The sequence below is a fragment of the Melozone crissalis genome, unplaced genomic scaffold, assembly GCF_028551555.1.
Source record: "Melozone crissalis strain CALT ecotype California unplaced genomic scaffold, PUWL_Pcris_2 ptg000061l_1, whole genome shotgun sequence".
NCBI classification, from domain to species: domain Eukaryota; kingdom Metazoa; phylum Chordata; class Aves; order Passeriformes; family Passerellidae; genus Melozone; species Melozone crissalis.
In genome coordinates this window covers 9,390,486-9,409,651 of record NW_026535839.1, presented here as the reverse complement: position 1 = coordinate 9,409,651, position 19,166 = coordinate 9,390,486, and the positions used below count along the sequence as shown (strand labels likewise).

The 19,166-nt window shown below is 44.4% G+C and overlaps 2 protein-coding genes across 3 annotated transcripts; both read left to right on the top strand.

The window, feature by feature from the left end:
- Window positions 1-1,232: 1,232 nt before the first annotated feature.
- CUNH5orf24 (chromosome unknown C5orf24 homolog) lies at window positions 1,233-13,285 on the top strand. Of its 2 annotated transcripts, XM_054288073.1 has the most exons (3): window positions 1,233-1,309; window positions 8,631-9,060; window positions 10,918-13,285. In XM_054288073.1, the coding sequence occupies exons 2-3, from the start codon at window positions 8,634-8,636 to the stop codon at window positions 10,956-10,958; spliced, it is 468 nt and encodes a 155-aa protein (XP_054144048.1). In that variant the 5' UTR covers window positions 1,233-1,309; window positions 8,631-8,633; the 3' UTR covers window positions 10,959-13,285. The 2 variants fall into 2 exon arrangements, with proteins under 2 accessions (XP_054144048.1, XP_054144047.1); XM_054288072.1 differs by having other exon boundaries at window positions 8,631-13,285.
- A 2,082-nt stretch (window positions 13,286-15,367) lies between these two features.
- TXNDC15 (thioredoxin domain containing 15) lies at window positions 15,368-18,660 on the top strand. The gene is made up of 5 exons (XM_054287950.1): window positions 15,368-15,425; window positions 15,511-15,830; window positions 16,342-16,505; window positions 16,699-16,829; window positions 17,504-18,660. The coding sequence occupies exons 1-5, from the start codon at window positions 15,374-15,376 to the stop codon at window positions 17,698-17,700; spliced, it is 864 nt and encodes a 287-aa protein (XP_054143925.1). The 5' UTR covers window positions 15,368-15,373; the 3' UTR covers window positions 17,701-18,660.
- The last annotated feature ends 506 nt before the right edge of the window (window positions 18,661-19,166 follow it).

The following is a 19,166-nucleotide window of genomic DNA, read 5'->3' as shown; positions in this document are numbered from 1 at the left end:
ACGAATCATCATCTTGGCAGGATGTTTCACAGCAATTTTCGGCCTGAAGAGCTCCAATTATTGTAGAAATGGAATATCTCAGTGTTGGAGTACAGCAGTCTGCTCCTCAAACAACAGCAGAAGAGGAAAATATTTTTAAAAGCAGAATTAACCATTTGTGAAAGCTACAGGTTTGTTTCCTGGTCTTTTCTGCTTTTGTTATCTAAAACCTCATCTGAATAATACACAATATTTTTCAGGCTTTTTTGTGTGTCAGTCATTTAAGGACCAATGTAGTCATTCAGACCCTGGACCAAGGGTGCTCATGAAGGGCAGGAATCTGTTATAGTCATTAACAAATGTGCATTAAAAAATATGTTGGTCACAGCCCTCCACCAAGTGGGCAAAAGGTTGGATGGTGAAATGTGCTGGGCACTTAAAATGTTTCTATGTGATCTTTTTGTAAACATTTGAAGTTGCAATTCCTGCAGCTGCTGTTCCTGCTTGCAGGTATGAAATTGTGTTTATAAGGAAGTGCTACTGCAAGACTGAGCTCTTCAGAACACGGATGGATTAAACAAAGCAAAGTATTTAATAACCAGCAGTCCCAGAGATGGTCCATGCCCGGACCCAGCCCTGTGTGAGCTATGCTGGGAACGGCAGCTATTCCACTGCAGTCTCAGCAGGGAGCCAGAACTCATGGCATACATCCATGTCATACATCCTTCTAACAATTGGACTATTCCATAATGGACTGCAGCGTTTGGTGGAGTGGAGCTGATGGAGTCACCGCCCCTGGAGGTGTCTGAGTAAAGGTTGGAGTTGACACTCGGTGCCATGGTGTGTGTGACAGTGGTGTTGGCCATGGGCTGGACCCGCTGACCCCAGAGTGCATTCCAACCCAAGTGAGCCTGTGTGTGTGCTTTTGACACAGAAGATACCACACTCCTCCATCCAGACGGCAGTGATGGAAGCACCAGTAATATGCACCCGCTTCCAGGGATGTGCAGGGCCGTGCACGGTGCCTCAAGCATTGGGCACACATCTGTGCCCTCACCGCCGCACCTCTGCCCGCCCGCCCCACAAAATGGCGGCGGCCGCGCGGCCCCGACCCTCGGCGGGGGAGGGGCCTCGGCAGCCCCGCCCCGCGCGCGCCCCCGCGGCGCGGCCCCGCTCGGGAGCGCGCCCCGCCCGCCCCGCCGCCCGCGCCCGCCGCAGCGCCGCTCCCTCCCTCCCTCCCTGCGCCCGTCCCCTCCCTGCAGCCGCCCGGCGCGGTGTGGGGAGGCGGCCGCTCCGCCCGCCGCCGCCGCCGCCGCCCCGAGCCTCTCAGGTAGGTGCGGGTCGGGCCCGCGGGCCCCGGCCCCTGCTCCGCGCGGTGGGAGGCGGCGGGCGGACAAGATGGAGCCGCGGCCGGCGGGGGAGGGGAGCGGAGCGGGGCTCTGCTCTCCCCCCTCCGCTCCCTCCCCGCCGCTGAGGGCGATCCCGCGATCTGCTCGCCCCAGGGTGCGGTGCCCGGGCCCCGCCGGGCCGTGCGAGCGGAGCTGCGCCATCGCCGCCTGCCCCGCTGTCCCCGCCCGGCCGTGCCCGGAGCCCGGGGCCGGGCCCTGTCCGTGCCCCCCGCGCGGGACACGGGACACCGAGGGACACCGAGGCCACCCCCGGCGCCGCGTCCCCGGCTGCGGCAGAGGCGGAGCGAGCTGTGCCGCCCCTTTGTCCCCTCAGCCGGCCCTCGGCCGCTCCAGGTGCGGCTGGGCCCTCCTGTCTCCAGCCTGCGGCCGGGAATTGTTCCTTCCCTTCAGCAGCCGCGGCTCCGTGCGTGGGGCTGGTCTGTGTGCGGGGCTGTTTGCTTAGAGCGGGTTTTCGTTCGCGTGGGGCAGCTGGGTGTGTGCGGACAGCCCCTGGATGTGTTTCCTGACACACCTCAGTAGCGGATGCCTTCGCTGCCCTGCACATCTGTACCTGGAGAGCCTCGCTGTGTCCCTTCCGTGCCTCTTTGCGTTCTGATATAACGCGTGTCAGTGCTGGGTATTCTCGCGTTCAGTTGTGGATAGTTTAGTGCATTCTTGTTTGTGCATAGTTCTTCTGGTGTAATTAATTAGTGAATAGTTACACTTTAAATTTTGGTGCAGTTCTCTGTGGATTAACAGTTATTTTGATCCATGTGTTTTTTGTTTGTGTAAAATGAAAGGGTAGGAGGGGCACTTTGTTAAGATATTCTTAAATTATGGTTTATTTCTATTTCAGTCTTCAGATGCCACAGTTTCTCTTAGAATTTTGTGTGTGTGTCTGTAGCCGTATCCCTGATATTTTAGATGCAGCCTTAAATTAAAAAAAATCCATGATGTTCTTCCATTGGCCATTGTTGAACAGATTCAACAAGTGGACTCTGTCTTCCAGCTGTCTCACACAAGGACACTGCCGTGGCTGTGTTTGGGTGGGTGGACAGGTGTCCAGAGCCTCCTGCATGGCCCCATCACAGAGAAGCACTGTGAAAATGCACATCAGCAAGGAGATGCTGGATCCATGTCTTAAGCTTCAAAGTCCTTTTGTGGTAGCTGGCTAGGGAAAGGAGAGGGTAGGTGAGAACACCCACTGAGATGAATGAGCACCTCTTACCTCTGGAGCTATTGTTGGAGACTGCAGCCCTGGGGAGAAGAGGGTGGGTGGGAACACCCACGGAGATGAATAAGCATCTCCAGCTCCTCAGAGCCCTTGTTCTAGGCTATGGCAAGGACTGCTCCTTTTTATTTGGGAATAGCCCCTTGAGGTGAATGGACAATTCACAAACACTAATAATCCTTTCTTTATAAAATCCACCTCTACCTGCTCCATCATTCATATGCATATTTGGTTTGCCTTGAAGTTTGGTAATTGCAGAACCACAGAATAATGAGGGTGCAGTTTCACCTACTCTCCTAAGCCAGTCTGTCTGGCCTAATGGCTGCCTCCATTCTGTGCTGCTCCATCCCCAGCTCCGGGGTTTTTCTCCAACCTCCATTCCCTGTGCTGTGTTTGGGACTTGTCACACCTGTCGTCCAGATCTCTGAAGTCCACTAAACCATCTTTTTGAGATCTTGTTATTTTTTTTAAGTAACAGTACCAGGGAGTGGGTCAGTGGCAGCCAGTGGGTGATGTGGCTTAGGCTGACCTGGCACTGTCTCTGTGCCAATGGAAATGTGGGCTTCTGTTACTCTCTTGCCCCTGTGCCTACACACTGTTGCTTTTGCTTTCTTGTTGGATTAGTTTTCACCTGGATCGGATCCCTGGTGTCGATTTGTCCTGCTCTTGCACAATAGTTGGTGTTGGCAGAAGGAGTGGGAATGTGGGAGAAGAGGAAAGGGCAAGATTGTCCTGTTCAGAAAAAGGGTGGATTCAGAGTGGTTTTTCTGTTGATTATGAAACCAAACTGTCAGTTGTGTCAGTGTGACTGGAGGTGCACAGATAATTAAGTAATAATTAAGTCATTGATGCCATCTTCTTTAATTTTTGTGAGGCAGTTTTAAGTCTTTCAAGGTGTCCTGTTCATTATCATCATATATGATCTTGGTTTTGGGGTGGGAAGAAGTCAGCTGACGTGCTAATGTTAGCATCTAGTGAAACTCTGCCCTTGGATCTGGCTTATTTGGTTTTTAGGGTTAGAAAGCCTAACAATGACTTGTTTGCCTGGTTTTGCAATCAAATAACGAGTGAACCCTAAAAGTTCAGTTTACTTTACACTTAGCCTAGTGGTGCTTGCCAACATCAACTCTTTGTGAGAGCAGTTGAGCTTTGTCTGTAATACAAAGCTGGTGCTTAGGCTTTGGAGAGCTTTGTTTCTCCTGGGGTGTCTGAGTCTAAAGATTTGAACTCCCGGGGGCACAGAGGCCGCACCCAGCTTGCAGCTCTGTGCTGAGGAGCAGGAGGCACAGATGAAGGCTCCCACTCTGCCTGGCACGGCTGGGGAAGGGGAATTTGAAGGGGGTGGGTGTTTCAGCTCCAAATAACTCTTCTCTTAACTTCTGTCATATAAGAAAATTACTCTGGGTCACCACTTATAAGTTGTATTGCTTTGAGAACTCCTTAATTTCTAAAAATAACCAAAATTCCAAAATTATGTTCTCTCTTGATTTGCAGTCTTGTGTTGTCATGTAGTAACTCTAGGAAGTCACTGCTGTAAAGAAATTATTTCTTACATTTTGGCATCTTACCTGGTGTCAGATGGTGAGAAAATAAACATATTATGCACCAACTGCAGCAAGGGCTTCATAAGCACAGTGTGGAAAAACTGGTTATCAAACTTCACAAGTAGATAAGATTTCAGTTGTAGGTTCAGGTGTTACAGTGTATGTTGTGCCACTGATAGAATTTAATACTTAGTATTTTTAAAATATTTACATTTATGACTACTCCAGGTAAGGGGTGTCTTTGTGAAAGTAAGCAGTTACAGAGTTTTAAAAACTGACAATAAAGGGGGCATATGAAAAATATTTAAATTGATAGAATTCTTAGTGAGTGATGAAAGGATTTCTCACACATGCTGTTCTAAGAGAGAAGAACAGAACTGACCCCATATTTCTGTTGTGGTCTTGAAAGGGAAAATATTCCTCCCTTGAGCTGCAGTTGCTGCTCAACCCCCCAGCACAGCAAAGGAGCCTGTGAGGCTCCCCAGGGCCCTGGGGCTCAGCACAGAGCGTCCTTTATGAGGGATCCTGAACAGAGCCGGGCCTGTGCTCTGCTCCTGCAGCGTTCACTGGCCACAGTGACCTTCAGAGAGCTGCACAAATGATGCTTGTGGCTGCTTGTGTTGTTAAGGAGCGAGTCACATACTTTGTGTGTGTTGGATGATGATGATGATGGTGCTGCTCCAGCCTCCCACAGCCCCATCGATACTGTGGAAACTATTGCAAGCTCAGCAGTGAAAAACCTCAGGAAAATGAGTGGGTGTCGTATACTAGCCCTCATTAAAAGCAGAATTGGTGTGAGGAGTTTACCTTTCTTGGTATTCATCATTTGGAAAGCTGTAATATAGGTGGACTTGGAGTTTTGTGCAGTTTTGCTGTGATTCAGGTGTGTTTTAGCAGAAGTGAGAGGCACTTGCTGACTCAGGTCTGTTGTGGCGCTCACCAGGGCGCAGCAGGCAGGGTGGGTGGGTGGGAGCAGAGCAGTTGCTGCTGCTTGTGCTGGATGGAGCTGATTATTCTGCTCAGTGCAGATAATGGCTCTCAGGTCCAGTTCTCAGTGTAAAACAACAACTGAGCAAGTGCCTGTTCTGGGGGCCTTGTGGACTTCTCTGCTTGTCAAAGGTTTCATCTTGTCTGCGCTGGCAGCTGAATCATCCCTGTGAAGAAGGCAAGGTGTGATGTTTGAAAGCCAAAGATGGCATCACATCACAGCCCAAGAGGATGTTTTTATGTCATGTGATTTAAGTAGCTTTGATATTACAATTTTGTGTAGTGAATCGGTCATGAATGGGAATTTCCTGCAGGAGGAAAGCCTGGAGAGAGAGAGGGGCCATAACAATAGTGGGAGCCTCAGCAGCTGTGAGCCAGAGCTGTGTGTGAAGCTGTATTTTCGGGATATGAGGGGGTCATGACCATGTCCAGACATCCCCCTGTAGCAAAGCTTTGTGGTCCCAGCTGGATTGTCCTGTTCCTTTCTAGCAGTGGTGGAACTCCTGTGCTTTGTTGCATGAGAAGCTGCCTCTCTTTTCCCAAAGCCAGCTTATCCAGTGCCTCCTCCCTTCCCCAGCACTTGGGGTATGGATATAAATTGCCAGGCACTCAAAGATCCGTACAGAAAATCCTCCACAGTCACTTTCCAGGGAATCTTTTTGAAATACAACTTAATTTCCCTGTTGCAGTGCCTCATCTTAATTGTTTGTTGATACAGAGATATTCAGCCAGTCAGTTAAATCAGTTTAAAAACTGATTTATGTAAACTGTTGCAAATATTTTTGCGTGTCTATTTACAGGTTTAAAATGAGAAAGTTCTATCTTATTGGAAACTTTTTGGAGGGTTTTATTCAAGAATGATTGCACACAAAATTGTATGTGTTTAGCTATACAATTTAGCTGGAGAGTAATTTTTAAATTGGCATAGCTTTGCATTTTATACCAATTTTCTTTTATACTGTATATCTCCTGCCAGGAAACCTGCTTCCACTCCATAGGCTCTCTACATTCTTTTATTCCCTACTGTAATGTTAATGAAGGAAAATTGTGCTGGAGATTCCATGTTAGGGTAATTAAGCTTGATTACAGATTTCCTTTTAAAAACTTTTCAAAAAAAGTCTTAGAGAAGATAAAAGAGGAACCTTGGCTACTACTTGAAATATGCATGGTTTGTTGAAAAATGGTGCAGAGAGGGGGGGAAAATGGATTAAAAAACCCTATTGGCAGTCTTCCACTGAGATTGGGGGTTTTATTAAGCTTCTTCTAGAAAGAAATTTTAAACAGTTACTGATTTGTACTGTCTTTCTTCATTCATCCATTCCAGTGATGCTGGTTGTTGCCAGATGGAAGGTAAAGCATCATCAGCCAGGGCTTGTGTGAGAAGTCAGTGTTTGTCAGTGGTATTGCAGTAGACACAAAGCACATGCATATGGTGATGAAGCTGCAGCATTCATCAGCTACAGCAGAATATATTCACTGTCTGGGAGTGCTTATGATGGTTCTCCCCCAGAAAGATGGATGGAAAAATCCCCCAAGTGTAATGAGGAGAAGCAGAGAGTAAGAATGTACCACAGGAGTGTGAGCCTGGTTGGTCTCATGAGAAATTGCAGCAGCCTCTGCTTTTATTCAGTGCCTTCTCCCAGCTCTGGGGTGCTCCTTGGATACTGGGCAGCTCAGCTGATCCTGCTTTGTGGCAGCTGAGCTTGGAGCAGTTTTTTGGGGCCAAAGCCAGTATTCCTGTGTTAAAATGAGTCCTGAGACAAGAATGCTGCTCAGCACTCCAAGTGTCTCTAGTGGATCAACAAACAGCTGAACAGCCTTTCAGAGCTGCTGGGCTTTACACTCTCTGCAGCAAAGGGACATTATGGAACCCTCATGTTTGCAGTTACATATGAAAAATCTCAGGTATTTTTCGTGATAATTGCAGGCACTTTTCTAGTGGGGTTAAATAAAGATAACATTTTTTGACTGAATTGTAGAAAACCCCAAGCTTCCTTCTGCATTGCTGCACAGATCAGTCTGTCTGGTCTCTTGACCTGAGCTTATTTCCTTTGTCCTTTGCTAAGTGCAGGCTTGCAAACTATTCTTAGTTGTTTGGCTTGGACGTTAACAGCTGCAACAACAACGGTTTCACTTTTGTTCCACTGTACCCCATGCAATGCACCAGGATTGTAGCACTTGGATTATCTCTGCTAGAACATCTAATATTTAAACTATATAGCTATCATAATTTCACTGTTTGACATAAACCCATATTCATATATTTGCACAAGAGTAATGCACACTGTAATGTGCAGTTGACAAGCCAGGGTAGATTGAGTGTTCCAACAGGGAATGTATCCTTTGTAATCAGGAGAAAAGAGCACGGGGATTTACTCCAGGGTAAATAGACTGTGCTGTGTGCTTTCTCTCTGGCTGGCAGGAAACATTTGTAACTGCCAAGTAAATTCAGTAATCAATGGTAGAGTTTAAATTATGTTGCTGTAGGTGATATTCCATAGCTATTGTAGGAACAGATAATAAATCTTCCAGACCTTATCTACTTGTGAAATTTAACATGGGAAGTAATTTTTGGTGTCTTAAACGTGGCTGTAAGACATAGAAATACTCTGAAGGGACAGGTATTTATTGGCTTAATACTGTCTTCAACATGGCTAAATATTATTTTCTTAGACTTCGAGTATTTGCAGCTTACTTAAGTTGTAGAACCAGTATAGTTGAATGGAAGATGTAATTGCTTTATTTCCCAGAGTTGTTGGCAATACCAACAATACCAACATATCTCAGTGCTGGCGTTGCTAGCAGCCTGTACGTGCTCTGCTAACTAGGACAGCAGTGGCATTTCTGCAATCCAGCATCTTGTGCTTCGTTACAAATTCATTTCATCCCTCTGCTTTCCCAGCCATGGCACCATGGTGTTGCCAAATGCCAATGCCAAATGCAATGTGTTTCTTTCTTTGACATTAATTGTGACATGAAATAAGAAAACTGATTCGGACTTTATTCTTTTGCTGCAGTTAAGCAAACAAAAAAAATCTTTAGGATCCTGTATCTACTATACCAAGAGAGATATAAGATATCTTTCTTTGGCTTACAGCTGAGTCACATATCAATCTTAGAGCCAGAACAACTAAAATTTAGATGCTACTTGGTTAGAAAGGTTTTGGAATCATAGATGAGCAAATTGTAGGTCTTGGTTTCTGAAATGCTGTTGTTCAGTTTTTTAACTTACTCTGTCTCTAATTATACCTATGTGAATAATATGTGGTTTAAACTCTCCTTTTTAACTATGTGTAAAGGTTAATGTGCAGAACCTCAAGTGAAGGCTTAATAAAACTCATTTCAAAAGTAATTTACTGACATCAGTACTGTTTACTAAAAATAGACAAAGTCGTTTGGACTAATTGATGAAACAGAGGTAGCTTTTAAAAGATTCTCTTTTGTGCAACACTGCAGCATTACGATATATTGATACATGTTTCCCCCTCCTGTTTCTGGCAGAAAATGATGCACCCTGTTGCCAGCAGTAATCCAGCCTTCTGTGGGAGCGGCAAGAGCTCTTGCCTGAACGAAGACAACGTGAGGGCTGCGGATCAGTTTGACCTCTACGCCACGCAGCAGAGCAAGTACAGCCACGCAGTCAGCCACAAACCCATTGCCTGCCAGAGACAAGATGCCTTGAACGACCCCCACTTGCAGACCACAAGTGGCAGGAATATAGAGACAAAAGATGAACTAAAGAAAAAGAAAAACCTGAACCGCTCCGGGAAGCGCGGCAGGCCGTCAGGGACCACCAAATCTGCAGGGTACCGAACCAGCACAGGGCGACCCCTGGGGACCACCAAAGCAGCTGGATTTAAGACAAGTCCAGGCAGACCCTTGGGTACAACTAAAGCAGCAGGATACAAAGTCAGCCCAGGCAGACCTCCAGGTAGCATTAAAGCTCTATCACGGCTTGCAAATCTCAATTATACTTGTGGCAGTGCAGCTTTTCCTTACCCTATGGTGCATAACAGAGGAGTCCATGCTGCTGGTGAAACTAGCAGCAAAATCAAGCAGCCTAATGAATGAAGGGAGGGAATGAGTAACTCCTTACTAATCTGCTTTATGCTGATTTTGGGCATGTTTCTTGAGTTCTCTTGTCGTGTTTGCTTAAGTCTGAGCTTCTAGATTTTATTTCAATAATGCCATAACCTACGGATGCAATTAATAACTAACAGAATGTTGGGAAGGCTTTGGTTTAAAAAGGCTTCTGTTGATTTAAAATCATAATTTATAAGGAAGTCTGAAATTATTCATTATGCCTTGGTGTCAATAGTTAAGTAATGTCCATGTCCCTAGTTTTAAGTTCATTTTCTCATAAATCTAGATGTGTGGTTATGCATTAAATAATTGAAATAAGGAGGACAGAAATTAGCTGGCTGATGGTTCATGATGTGGCCTGTCCCACAATAAGTAACTTAGCCAGTTAAGTTCTTACTTGGTAAGAAAAACTGATAAAGGGGCAAGCCACATTTTCCACTTCTGCTGGACCTTCTACAGACCTCAGATAGACTTACAATAGATTTAAACAAAAAAAAAGCCAACCTTTTTTTAAAGTGATTTCCAGTGACTTTTGTTTCTAGAGTTGTAGCATGAAGTGAATTTCAACTCATCCTCCAATAGCATTTTGGGAAATACTAAAGAAACCTGAGCATTTGTACAGTGCATTACAGCTGCACAGAGCCTTACAAAGACAAGTTACTTTGCCATTAGGTGGGAGCTGTTCTTTTGGGTACACTGTTACAGGATTCTGCTGGGTAACTTTGAAATGCCTAATAATACATATGCCAAACCACAAAGAATTATTTGGAATTTGAAATATTTTATAAGAAATTAAATACTGTTCATTCTAGTTAGGCACTTGATTAATATTAAACAGTATGTTCTTAAATCTGTAAATAGCTATTTACTCTGGCTTTTGCCTTTCAAATCTGTGCTTAGATGGCGACAGTTTAATAGCTTTTAAAGTAATAACCTATAATGTTTACAAATTAAACTTTTTAAATAGACACTGTTGCCAAATTTTTAGACTCAGTTTTGCCAGATATTCCTGGAAATAGTTATTTCATTGTTAGACATTTATACTATATTTAAGTTATGGAAGCTTATATATCTACCAAAGGACACCATTTTCATCATTTACAAAAGCAAACTGTATAGCTGATGCAAACAGGATGCAGTTTACTGCACTGCTAGATCCCAGATATAGAGTAATTCATCTATGCATGCAAGCCAGAAAAAATGTTGTTGGTTAACTATAAACACCTTTCTTGACTCAAACTAAAACCTCCCCTCCTCCCAAAAGAAATATTCCATTTTTCAGCTGGGTGTGTGTAATTTTTTGAAGTGTGGGAGAATGTGTGAGTGTGAGTGTGTAAAATACTTTCATCCAGACTTCAAAAGAAAAAAATAATCAGTCCTCAGTGTTACATATTGTTTGCTCAAAATTAATTTTATTTTTTTTTTTTTTGTTTAATCTGGAAGAAAGTTTATGTTTAAGTCATTTCACGTATAAAATGACTTTATGATAAATTCATAGCTTGAAATACCTGGGGAGGGGGAATATGTAGAGTTTGCATATTTGGGGGAGAATAAAATTTGGGTTGAGCCTGTGCTGAATGGGTAATGATGGTCATTTTTGTTAACATAAATGCTATTCTGGCCTGCTGTCATTTTGACTAGACCTCTTGCTTTCAGTGATGACAACTTAAGAAACAGATGTCATGTTTCATACCTTTTTTATCAGGAAAAAAGCAGCAAGCCTTCAGGTGTTCCAGTGATGCCTAACACATTTTGAGCTGGACTTTTGCTGTACTTTACAATAGGTGTGTTGAATTGTTTTGGGGGAACTCTGTATGGACTGGCAACTAAGACAATGAACCTCAACTTTTACTGGATGGCTCCTTAGTCAGTACATGAACTAATGGCAGCTAAATTGCTACTAAGGAATAGTTTCTTCATGCTGAAGCTCTGAAATCCAGTTGTTCTGTTCCTCAACAAACTCTCAAGTCTGAAATTTAGCAGTCTCTCTCAGAAGATGTAACTTCTGACACATGCAAAATGCTAACGTGAGTTCATTCACCCTCAGGATCTGTGTTGTATTGGCTGTTTTTAATCAGATAATTTTTCAACAAAAGACTGCTTTAAGTTCTTTCCTGAACTCAGCTGGGCAAGCAGTCCTCTTCAGCTGAATGTGTAAGTGCAGGAGTGTCACACCTCGCTGGCAAGGAACGTGTTGCATGTCACCACTGTCCCTTGGAGAACCTCCACTCCTTACCTCCTCCTGCTGATCCTGTTTGCTCCTGTCGTTCCTCACTTGTGCATCCACTCAATGGTGCTGTGCTGTGTGTCAGGAGATAATGCAGATGTATTGCTGTTCTGCTAGTATCATTTGTATTCAAGTATGCCAATGAAATAATGAAATCACCTAAGCAATTTCTGTTCATTACGGTGGTTATTAATTATATCAGATGAAATATAATCCCAGTAAAAACTAATTAATGTTGTCAGTTGTGAAATGATGAGCATCAAACAGAAAAGTGTTCAGAGAGCCTGCAGTGCTGCTTGGCGCTCTGGATTGAGGAAGGAGATCAGAAGTGCACTGCTGGTGTTTCCTAATTCTGCTTTATTTTATATCTGACTGGAGTTTACTGGTGCCATGCAGTGAAGGGAAAAAAACCAGAGGAGATTCAAAGTGACGAGAAATGGAATTTTCAAATACTTCTGTTCTTCCTATGTATACTCTGCAGAATACATTGTGCTTTTTTCAACACTTTTTTTTTCCATGAGAAACACTGAAACAGCATGTTAATGCCTAAACTTTATTAGTACCAATGGGAAAACTGGCATTTTCCCCCCATAGTATGAAAACATTACTTGTAAGGTAAATTGCTTATTTTATATTATATATCATAATTCAGCTATTCATAAGCTAGGATCATTGTTGTGTGTTAACACTGTTCAGAAGACCGACATGTCAAGTTTAGGTTTTAATAATTTCTTTTAATTATCAAGTTTCTAATGTCTTATTTATACATAAATGAAATGTATTAGCTTGCTATTATTCCTTAATGATGCTATAAAGTTCACTGTTTAAGATACATATAGTAACTACTATTCATTTTCTTGATTAAATTTACTGAAACTTTAAAACCAAATAATTTTGCTACTATAAAGTCTTGCACTGGACAGATTCAAGATGCTAGCACCATATTTTGGCAGAAAAAAAAATCAGATACCATCAGAAGCAGCTGACTTTGGTATCAAAGATGGTATTTTTAAAATCAGCACTTAGCTTTGTCATGAAAGCAATGTTCTTTATATCTTGGATTTAGTTTAAAGTAATCAAATTAACTAGAGCCATTAAAGATCTCTCTTCTGAATAAATATATTTTCATTTTGTCTGAAGGATCTTAATGTTCAGTCAGGACAAAACGAAGCCTTGTCAGTGAAAAGTGATGTATCTGTGAAGAGAATTACCTGGAACTACAATACACTGAGTAATTCAGATGAGAATTTAACTCCCTTCCCCATTTTGAAGAGCTTTAAAAGGCAGAGCAATGTGAAGTCATTTGTGCAATGGTTTCATTAGCTGTGGCTCTGCTGGTCTTTGTTATATGTATAATAATGTTTCATGCTCCCCTTAGAGTTGACAGTTAAAACAGCTGATAGCAATCATAAATACTTGGAACTGCAGACTTCATTTCTGATTACAAAAAGTTTATTCTTCTCTATTTTAATGCATATATTTTAACACTGCTAAATATATTTATGACTTTAGTAGACACTAGACCTTTCTCCTTGTGACTTTTTTTTTTGAAATAGAAGAATCTGTATTCTGAAATTTGAACCACTTTCTCTTCCTTCAGTCTTGCATCATTTGCTTTTCCACAGGTTTACTTTGGGGGTAACAGTAATCTGTTAAGTAACTAGTATCAGCACCCTGTCCTCTGCTGTAAAAAGCCTGATTAGATACTGTGTATGTTTTTATGTCCATGAACTTGAGCTACTCGTGTGCAATTATGTGTATGGGAATGGAGTAGTGTTCATGATCTGTATTTACATCATCATATGGATGTATATTTATTAATAAAGTTAATACTTTAAAACCTAAATATTGTTCCCTGGTTGGTTTTTTTTAGTACCTTTTAAATTCTGGCTGAAGATGCCAGTTGACAGTGTTACCTATTTGTTACATATATTTACATTAAGGCAAAAAGATTGAGTTGCAAGGTGTCAGGAGATAGAGGAATGTTGCTTATTTTTGAATGAATTGAAAACAATGTGACAGTAACTTAATTGTACTTGTCCTTTCACACAAATAGCAGAAAAAGGGAGGAAAGGAGCTATAGCCCTCTATGGATAAATAGTCAACTGCTAACTTTTCCCTCTGTTGCACATAGAAATCAAATTGAAAGTACTCATAAATAAAGTTTCCATTGAATAGTGGTCATAATTCATTATTCTCTGATGAATAAGACACATTTATCCCTGTATTCCAGGAATATTTGTGCTATGGCAGGAACGAGATTATGTTAGGATTAAATTCACAGTAAGAAATTGTTTTCAAGTTGCAAATGCTGTTTTGACTAAAACATAAGGAGAAGGGGGAATGGGGCAGCTTGTTCTCTGCTGGTCTGCACCAGTTTGGATTCCCTTTGTGCTTTTGCTTTCAGGCTTGCTCTGTATCAGCTCATCTAATTAAATGTTTTCCCTCTATGTGCAAACCTCATGTTTTCTATTTTTAGATTATCATGTCCTCATTATTAGTGCTTATGCAAATTGGACTTTGAAAGAAAAAGCTTCAAGCGAGAAAATGTGTGCTGCAAGGAGTGACACAGTTGGAGAACTACACCTGAGTAAAAACAAAGCTAAAAATCCAGTCTCTGTGATAAATGACCTGCATCTTCATTTATACACATGTACTTGATTTTTCCTGCCCTTTTCACGTGTGCATGCTTCATGCTCCCGTCAGTCACGACTATCAGTTTTTGACAGATGCAGAATTTTGGCAAAATCTCATTGTGCACTACTGGCAGTTTTAAGGAAGTGTGTTAAAAAAGATAGCAGCACTTGAAGTAATGTGATAATTTTCACAAGTCCCAAATAGTCTTGAAGCTCCACTATTAAACAAATAAAATAAAAACTAATTCTGCAACAGGAAAAATACGGTGTCCTAAAAAGGAATATGGGAGTATTTCTCTTGCCTTTCTGCTTGGGAGCTTGGGTTGATAAGCTGCTGGACAAGAACTGTTTTATTTTAAAAATACACCTTTAGTTTGCCGCGTTTTACCCATACCCCAGCCTGCTGTAGGTTAAGGCACAGTTTGTGTGCAAACAACTCCCAAACGCTGCTTCCCTAGCGAGGGTGGGAGCGGGCAAATCCTTCACCAGGCAGTGCGGCCGTGGGGAAGCGCTGGGGCTGCAACACGCTGGCACCAAAGCAGGCTTTGGGATGAATGCCAGGCACTCGCTGCTCAGTCACAGCAGCCTGCCGAAGCCATTGCATGGCACTTGTCTCGTTGCAAGAATTTCCGTCCCGAGCTAATTTAAATCAAGGGAGAAATTACTCCAGCAGCACTAGCCGACAGCCGGCCCGGGCAGCGGCTCCGCTCACCGCGGGCTCAGCCCTGCAAGGCGGGGTCACAGAATCATGGCATGGTTTGGGTTGGGACTTTAAAGAACATTTTGTTCCACACCCCTGCCATGTGCAGGGACATCTTGCACTATCCCAGGTAGCTGCAAGCCCCGTCGAGCCTGGCCTTGAACACTTCCAGGGATGGGACACGTTCCAGGGATGGGGCAACCACAGCTTCGCTGGGCAACCTGTGCCAGGGGCGCACCATGCTCACCATTCCGGTCACAACATGCGCTTGTAAATAGTCTTGTCCCATCCTTCCTATAAATTCCCTTCAGGTACTGGGAGGCCGTAATTAGGTCACCCGAAACCTTCTCTTTTCCAGGCTGAACACCCAATTCGGGGCTCGGCGGGGCCGCGAGAAAACTCGGATAGACCCAGCCGCTTTGTGTAACACGAGCAGGGCCCGGCCCCGCTCCGCTGTCCCACCTCCCTCAGGCCCCGAGGGCTCTTCCCACGGAAACAGGAGCGGCAGCGGAACGGGAAGTGTCCCGGGGATCCGGCGGAAGCGTTCGTTGTCCGGGGAGACGCGGCGGCGGCCGCCGGGGCCGGGCCTGTGCGGAGGATGTGGCGGCTGCTGCTGGCGCTGGCCTGGCTCGGTGCGGCCCTTCCCGCAGGTGCGGCCGGGGGGCTCGGGGTGCGCGGTGGCGGGGCGGGCGGGCGCGGTGCTGACATCCCCTCCGTGCCTGTGTGTCCCCGCAGGAGCGGCGGAGCGGAGCGGCCCCGAGCCGGTGCGGTACCGCACGGCCGAGATGGCGGACGCGATGGTGGGCAGCGAGGCCCTGGGCGAGCAGCCCGTGCTGCTGTCGGCGGTGCCGGCCGAGGCGAGCGGCGGCCCGGCCGGGGCTTGCGATGGCGATGCGTGCCCGGCCCGGGAGCAGCCCGTGCTGGAGCCCGTGCTGCCCGCGGCCGCCGAGGAGCAGAACGGCACCGACAGCGCCAAGGCACCCAAGGTGAACTGCGAGGAGAGGAACACGACGGGCATCGAGCGCTTCACGCTGCAGATCCTCAACGTGTCCCAGGTACAGTGAGCGGACCCGCTCGCTGCCCGCTGTCGGTGTGACCCAGGCTGCCAGCTGCTCTCAGTGCCTGACTCAGCGAATTTCCCTGGGTAACGTCCTCAGTCCTACCGAAGAAAATATATGACTGGGAAAGGAGGCTTTTTGGGCCATTCTGAGCAGGGAAAAATGGAGTTATGGCTTGCTTCGTGTGCCTGTGTGTGTTACCTCTGTGCCTTCAGGGTGCTGCCAGCTTTCCTGCTCTGTGTACTGGTGTTTCTCTTGGAAATCGTTAATGGCAATTAGTGCCAGCTCTTTTCTTGAAATACTTATGTGCATGTATATTTTTAAGTAACAAACTTTTAAAACAGCCTTTTCAAAAGGTTATCTACAATTCTCCACCTGCTTTAAAAGGTGCAGCTGCTTAATCAGTATTGCCAGGTATCCGATCAATTGCTGAATGCTGCATCTCTACACAGAATTTAATTCTGTTAAATATGGAATTGTCCATGTTTGCTCTCATACTTTCTCCAAGGACCTGATGGAGTTCCTGAACCCAAACAGCAGTGACTGTACATTGGTCCTGTTCTACACGCCGTGGTGCCGCTTTTCTGCCAGCCTGGCACCTCATTTTAACTCTTTGCCCCGAGCATTTCCTACTCTTCGCTTCCTGGCACTGGATGCATCCCAGCACAGCAGGTAACTCACACTCCCTATGCTCTAGCTGCAGTTCATTTCTGTTAGCTTTCAGTTTTATAAACAGGAGTGACGTTTTCTCTACATAAACTGACAATTTTATTTAGTGAAACTGACACTTTTGGTATTGTGACTGTCTCTAGTTCTTCCTCCAGAAGATTTAATTTCCTTCATGCTTTGTTTTTGCTTTTTGTAGTTTATCAACTAGATTTGGAACTGTGGCTGTACCAAATATCCTTCTTTTCCAAGGTGCTAAACCTATGGCTAGATTTAATCATACAGACAGAACTCTGGAAACCCTGAAAGACTTCATCTTTAACCAGACAGGTGTGTAAATCAGCTCTGGTTTGCCAGTGGGAAAAACAGGCTGGCTTTAAGGTCCAAATTGGGCTTTCCTCTCCCTGTGTACCCTGTGAGGACTCAGCAGAGGTTCCCTTAATCAGTTGTTGCTGTGAGCTGGATTTCAGCTTGTGCTGAGAGAAGAAACTCAGCTGCTTGGGCTGCTGTCACAGAGCAGGGGGAACAGTGGGGTTTAGCTAGAGAGGCTGCCAGAAGGATGGAGCATTATCTTCCTGCCCAAAGATTTAATTGAGAATGAAATAAATGAAACTCTCTTTGCCACTCAGCTAGCTCTTTTCTAATCCACACTGACGTGCTGTCTGGGTCTGTATTTCCAGAAATGCACAAAAATTATATTCCTGAAACACTCTGTATTAAATTTCCATGTGCTGAAAAACTCCCACAACTCCCTTATCCAAGGCTGTTTTGTGGGAGGACAGAAGAAGTTTTCTCCTGTTTTGCAAATACACATAAAAATCACTACATTTTTATATATCAGTAAATCATATATGTGGGTATAGGTTTATGTACAAGGGCCATCTCACCAAAAGTTTAGTCTACCAGAGTTTGAGCCTTAGTCTGAGAGCAGGAACAAAGCTCCAGATAAAGCAGCCTCTCTGTATTTTGCAGTTACGATGTTGACCAAGTACTTTGTTTTCTAGGGATAGAAGCTAGAAGTGATGTGGCTGTGACAGAGGAAGACTGGGAAGGGCCCCTGCCCAGTGTTCTGACCAAGGGCATAGACTGGCTGCTGCTGTTCTCTGTGCTCTTCCTGGCTGCCTTTGTCATGTACGCCACCGTCCGCACCGACAGCATCCGCTGGCTCATCCCGGGACAGGAGCACGAACACCAGGAATAACCCCAGGTGTTCAAACAGGGACAGGATTTTGCACTTATTGGTAAAGGGGGAATTTTTATGGACTAGAAGTACCTAAGAATGAACTGTTGAATTTGTTGGTTGTAATTTATAATAATGACTAAAAATTGGCTTTATTTATGAGCTGCCGAATCTGTGACAAGCCCATTTGTGGCGATTCCAGTGGTAAGTGAACAAGTATGAAAAAACATGAACTAAAGTATTTATTAAGCTGCTCTGATTGACCTCTTTTTAAGGAACTTTAATGTAATTAATGTGACAGTTCTAATTTGTAGATCAAGGAAGATTTTTACATCACATTGGTCTGTGCATGGCACTGCAAGGCAAACACTGGTGAAGGGAGGTGTTGGTACATTACTTTGACTGTCCATAAAATGAACTATGAAGATGTTTTAAATGATTTTTCACTCCTATGGAGGTGACTGTTCCCACCTCTGGCACTGGGGTTCAGTGCTGGTTTTCTCATCTGAGTTTTGACTTAGTAACAGTTCTTTATGAGATTTAGAGTCACTTCCCAAGCTCACCTCACTGTTTCTCTTTGTGTATACAACTTATTTACCACATTCCTGTTGGATGAAATTGTATTAATTGTCCTTTAAAAAAATAAATCAGGTTTTTAGTGTAACCTTTTAAGTCCCTTTCTTTCAGAAGTAAAAACATGCAGTTTCTGAACTACAGCTCACCTGCTGAAATTAGCAAGACCAGTCTTGATGTTTATTTAAATTTCTAGTACCATGTTTGCTAGTTTCACACTCTCCGCTTGAGGTTACATAAAGACTTTATGGGTTATTTTAGTTATGATTAGTATGGAGGGCTTTGGATAAGGTATGGACTGGTATGTTGTGTGGATTATGTGATTGCATAAAATATATCATAGTGGAGGCTTGCCAGAGTATCCTAATGGGGTGGTTTAGAGAGCAAATTCAACTAACATAAAACAAAGACAGTCTTAAGACTTATTGTTTGACAGATAGCTCCGATCCCTGCAATGTAATTCTTCATGAATTTCTCTGTTGGCTCTATCATTTCCTCTGGAAACAGAGGTCATGTATATCTGTGTCCAAAAAGGAAACTGCGCTGGTAGGACTTCGGTCTTACTGAAGATAAAGCTGGGGTGAATGTTATTAATAAAGATTATTAATTGGAGCATTCTTGCCTCTGCCATCTGGTTCGTTTGAGAGGCCCGGGGTTGGATTGTCCCCAGTGCTCATGTCTGCACCGCTAACGAAACAGGGATGTGTTTACAAACAGAGCGGGGCTGTTTCAGTGCGGTCCCTGGGGTGGAAATGACCCCTGCCCGCTCTCTGTGCGACAGAATGCACCCGGCCGGCAGCTGTGCTCGGCCCTTCTCCTCCCGGGTAGGTGTCACAAATCATGGAACCATCAGGGTTAAAAGAGACCTGTTAGACCGTCCAGACCAACCCTCCACCGGCACCGCCACCGTAACC

Excerpts from the sequence above, each read along its gene's own strand:
- CUNH5orf24 (XM_054288072.1), top strand. The coding sequence starts at position 8,634 with ATGATGCACCCTGTTGCCAGCAGTAATCCAGCCTTCTGTGGGAGCGGC.
- TXNDC15 (XM_054287950.1), top strand. The coding sequence starts at position 15,374 with ATGTGGCGGCTGCTGCTGGCGCTGGCCTGGCTCGGTGCGGCCCTTCCC. Across the intron at positions 15,426-15,510 it reads CGGTGCGGCCCTTCCCGCAG|GAGCGGCGGAGCGGAGCGGC; the intron begins GTGCGGCCGGGG and ends GTGTCCCCGCAG. Across the intron at positions 16,506-16,698 it reads GATGCATCCCAGCACAGCAG|TTTATCAACTAGATTTGGAA; the intron begins GTAACTCACACT and ends TGCTTTTTGTAG.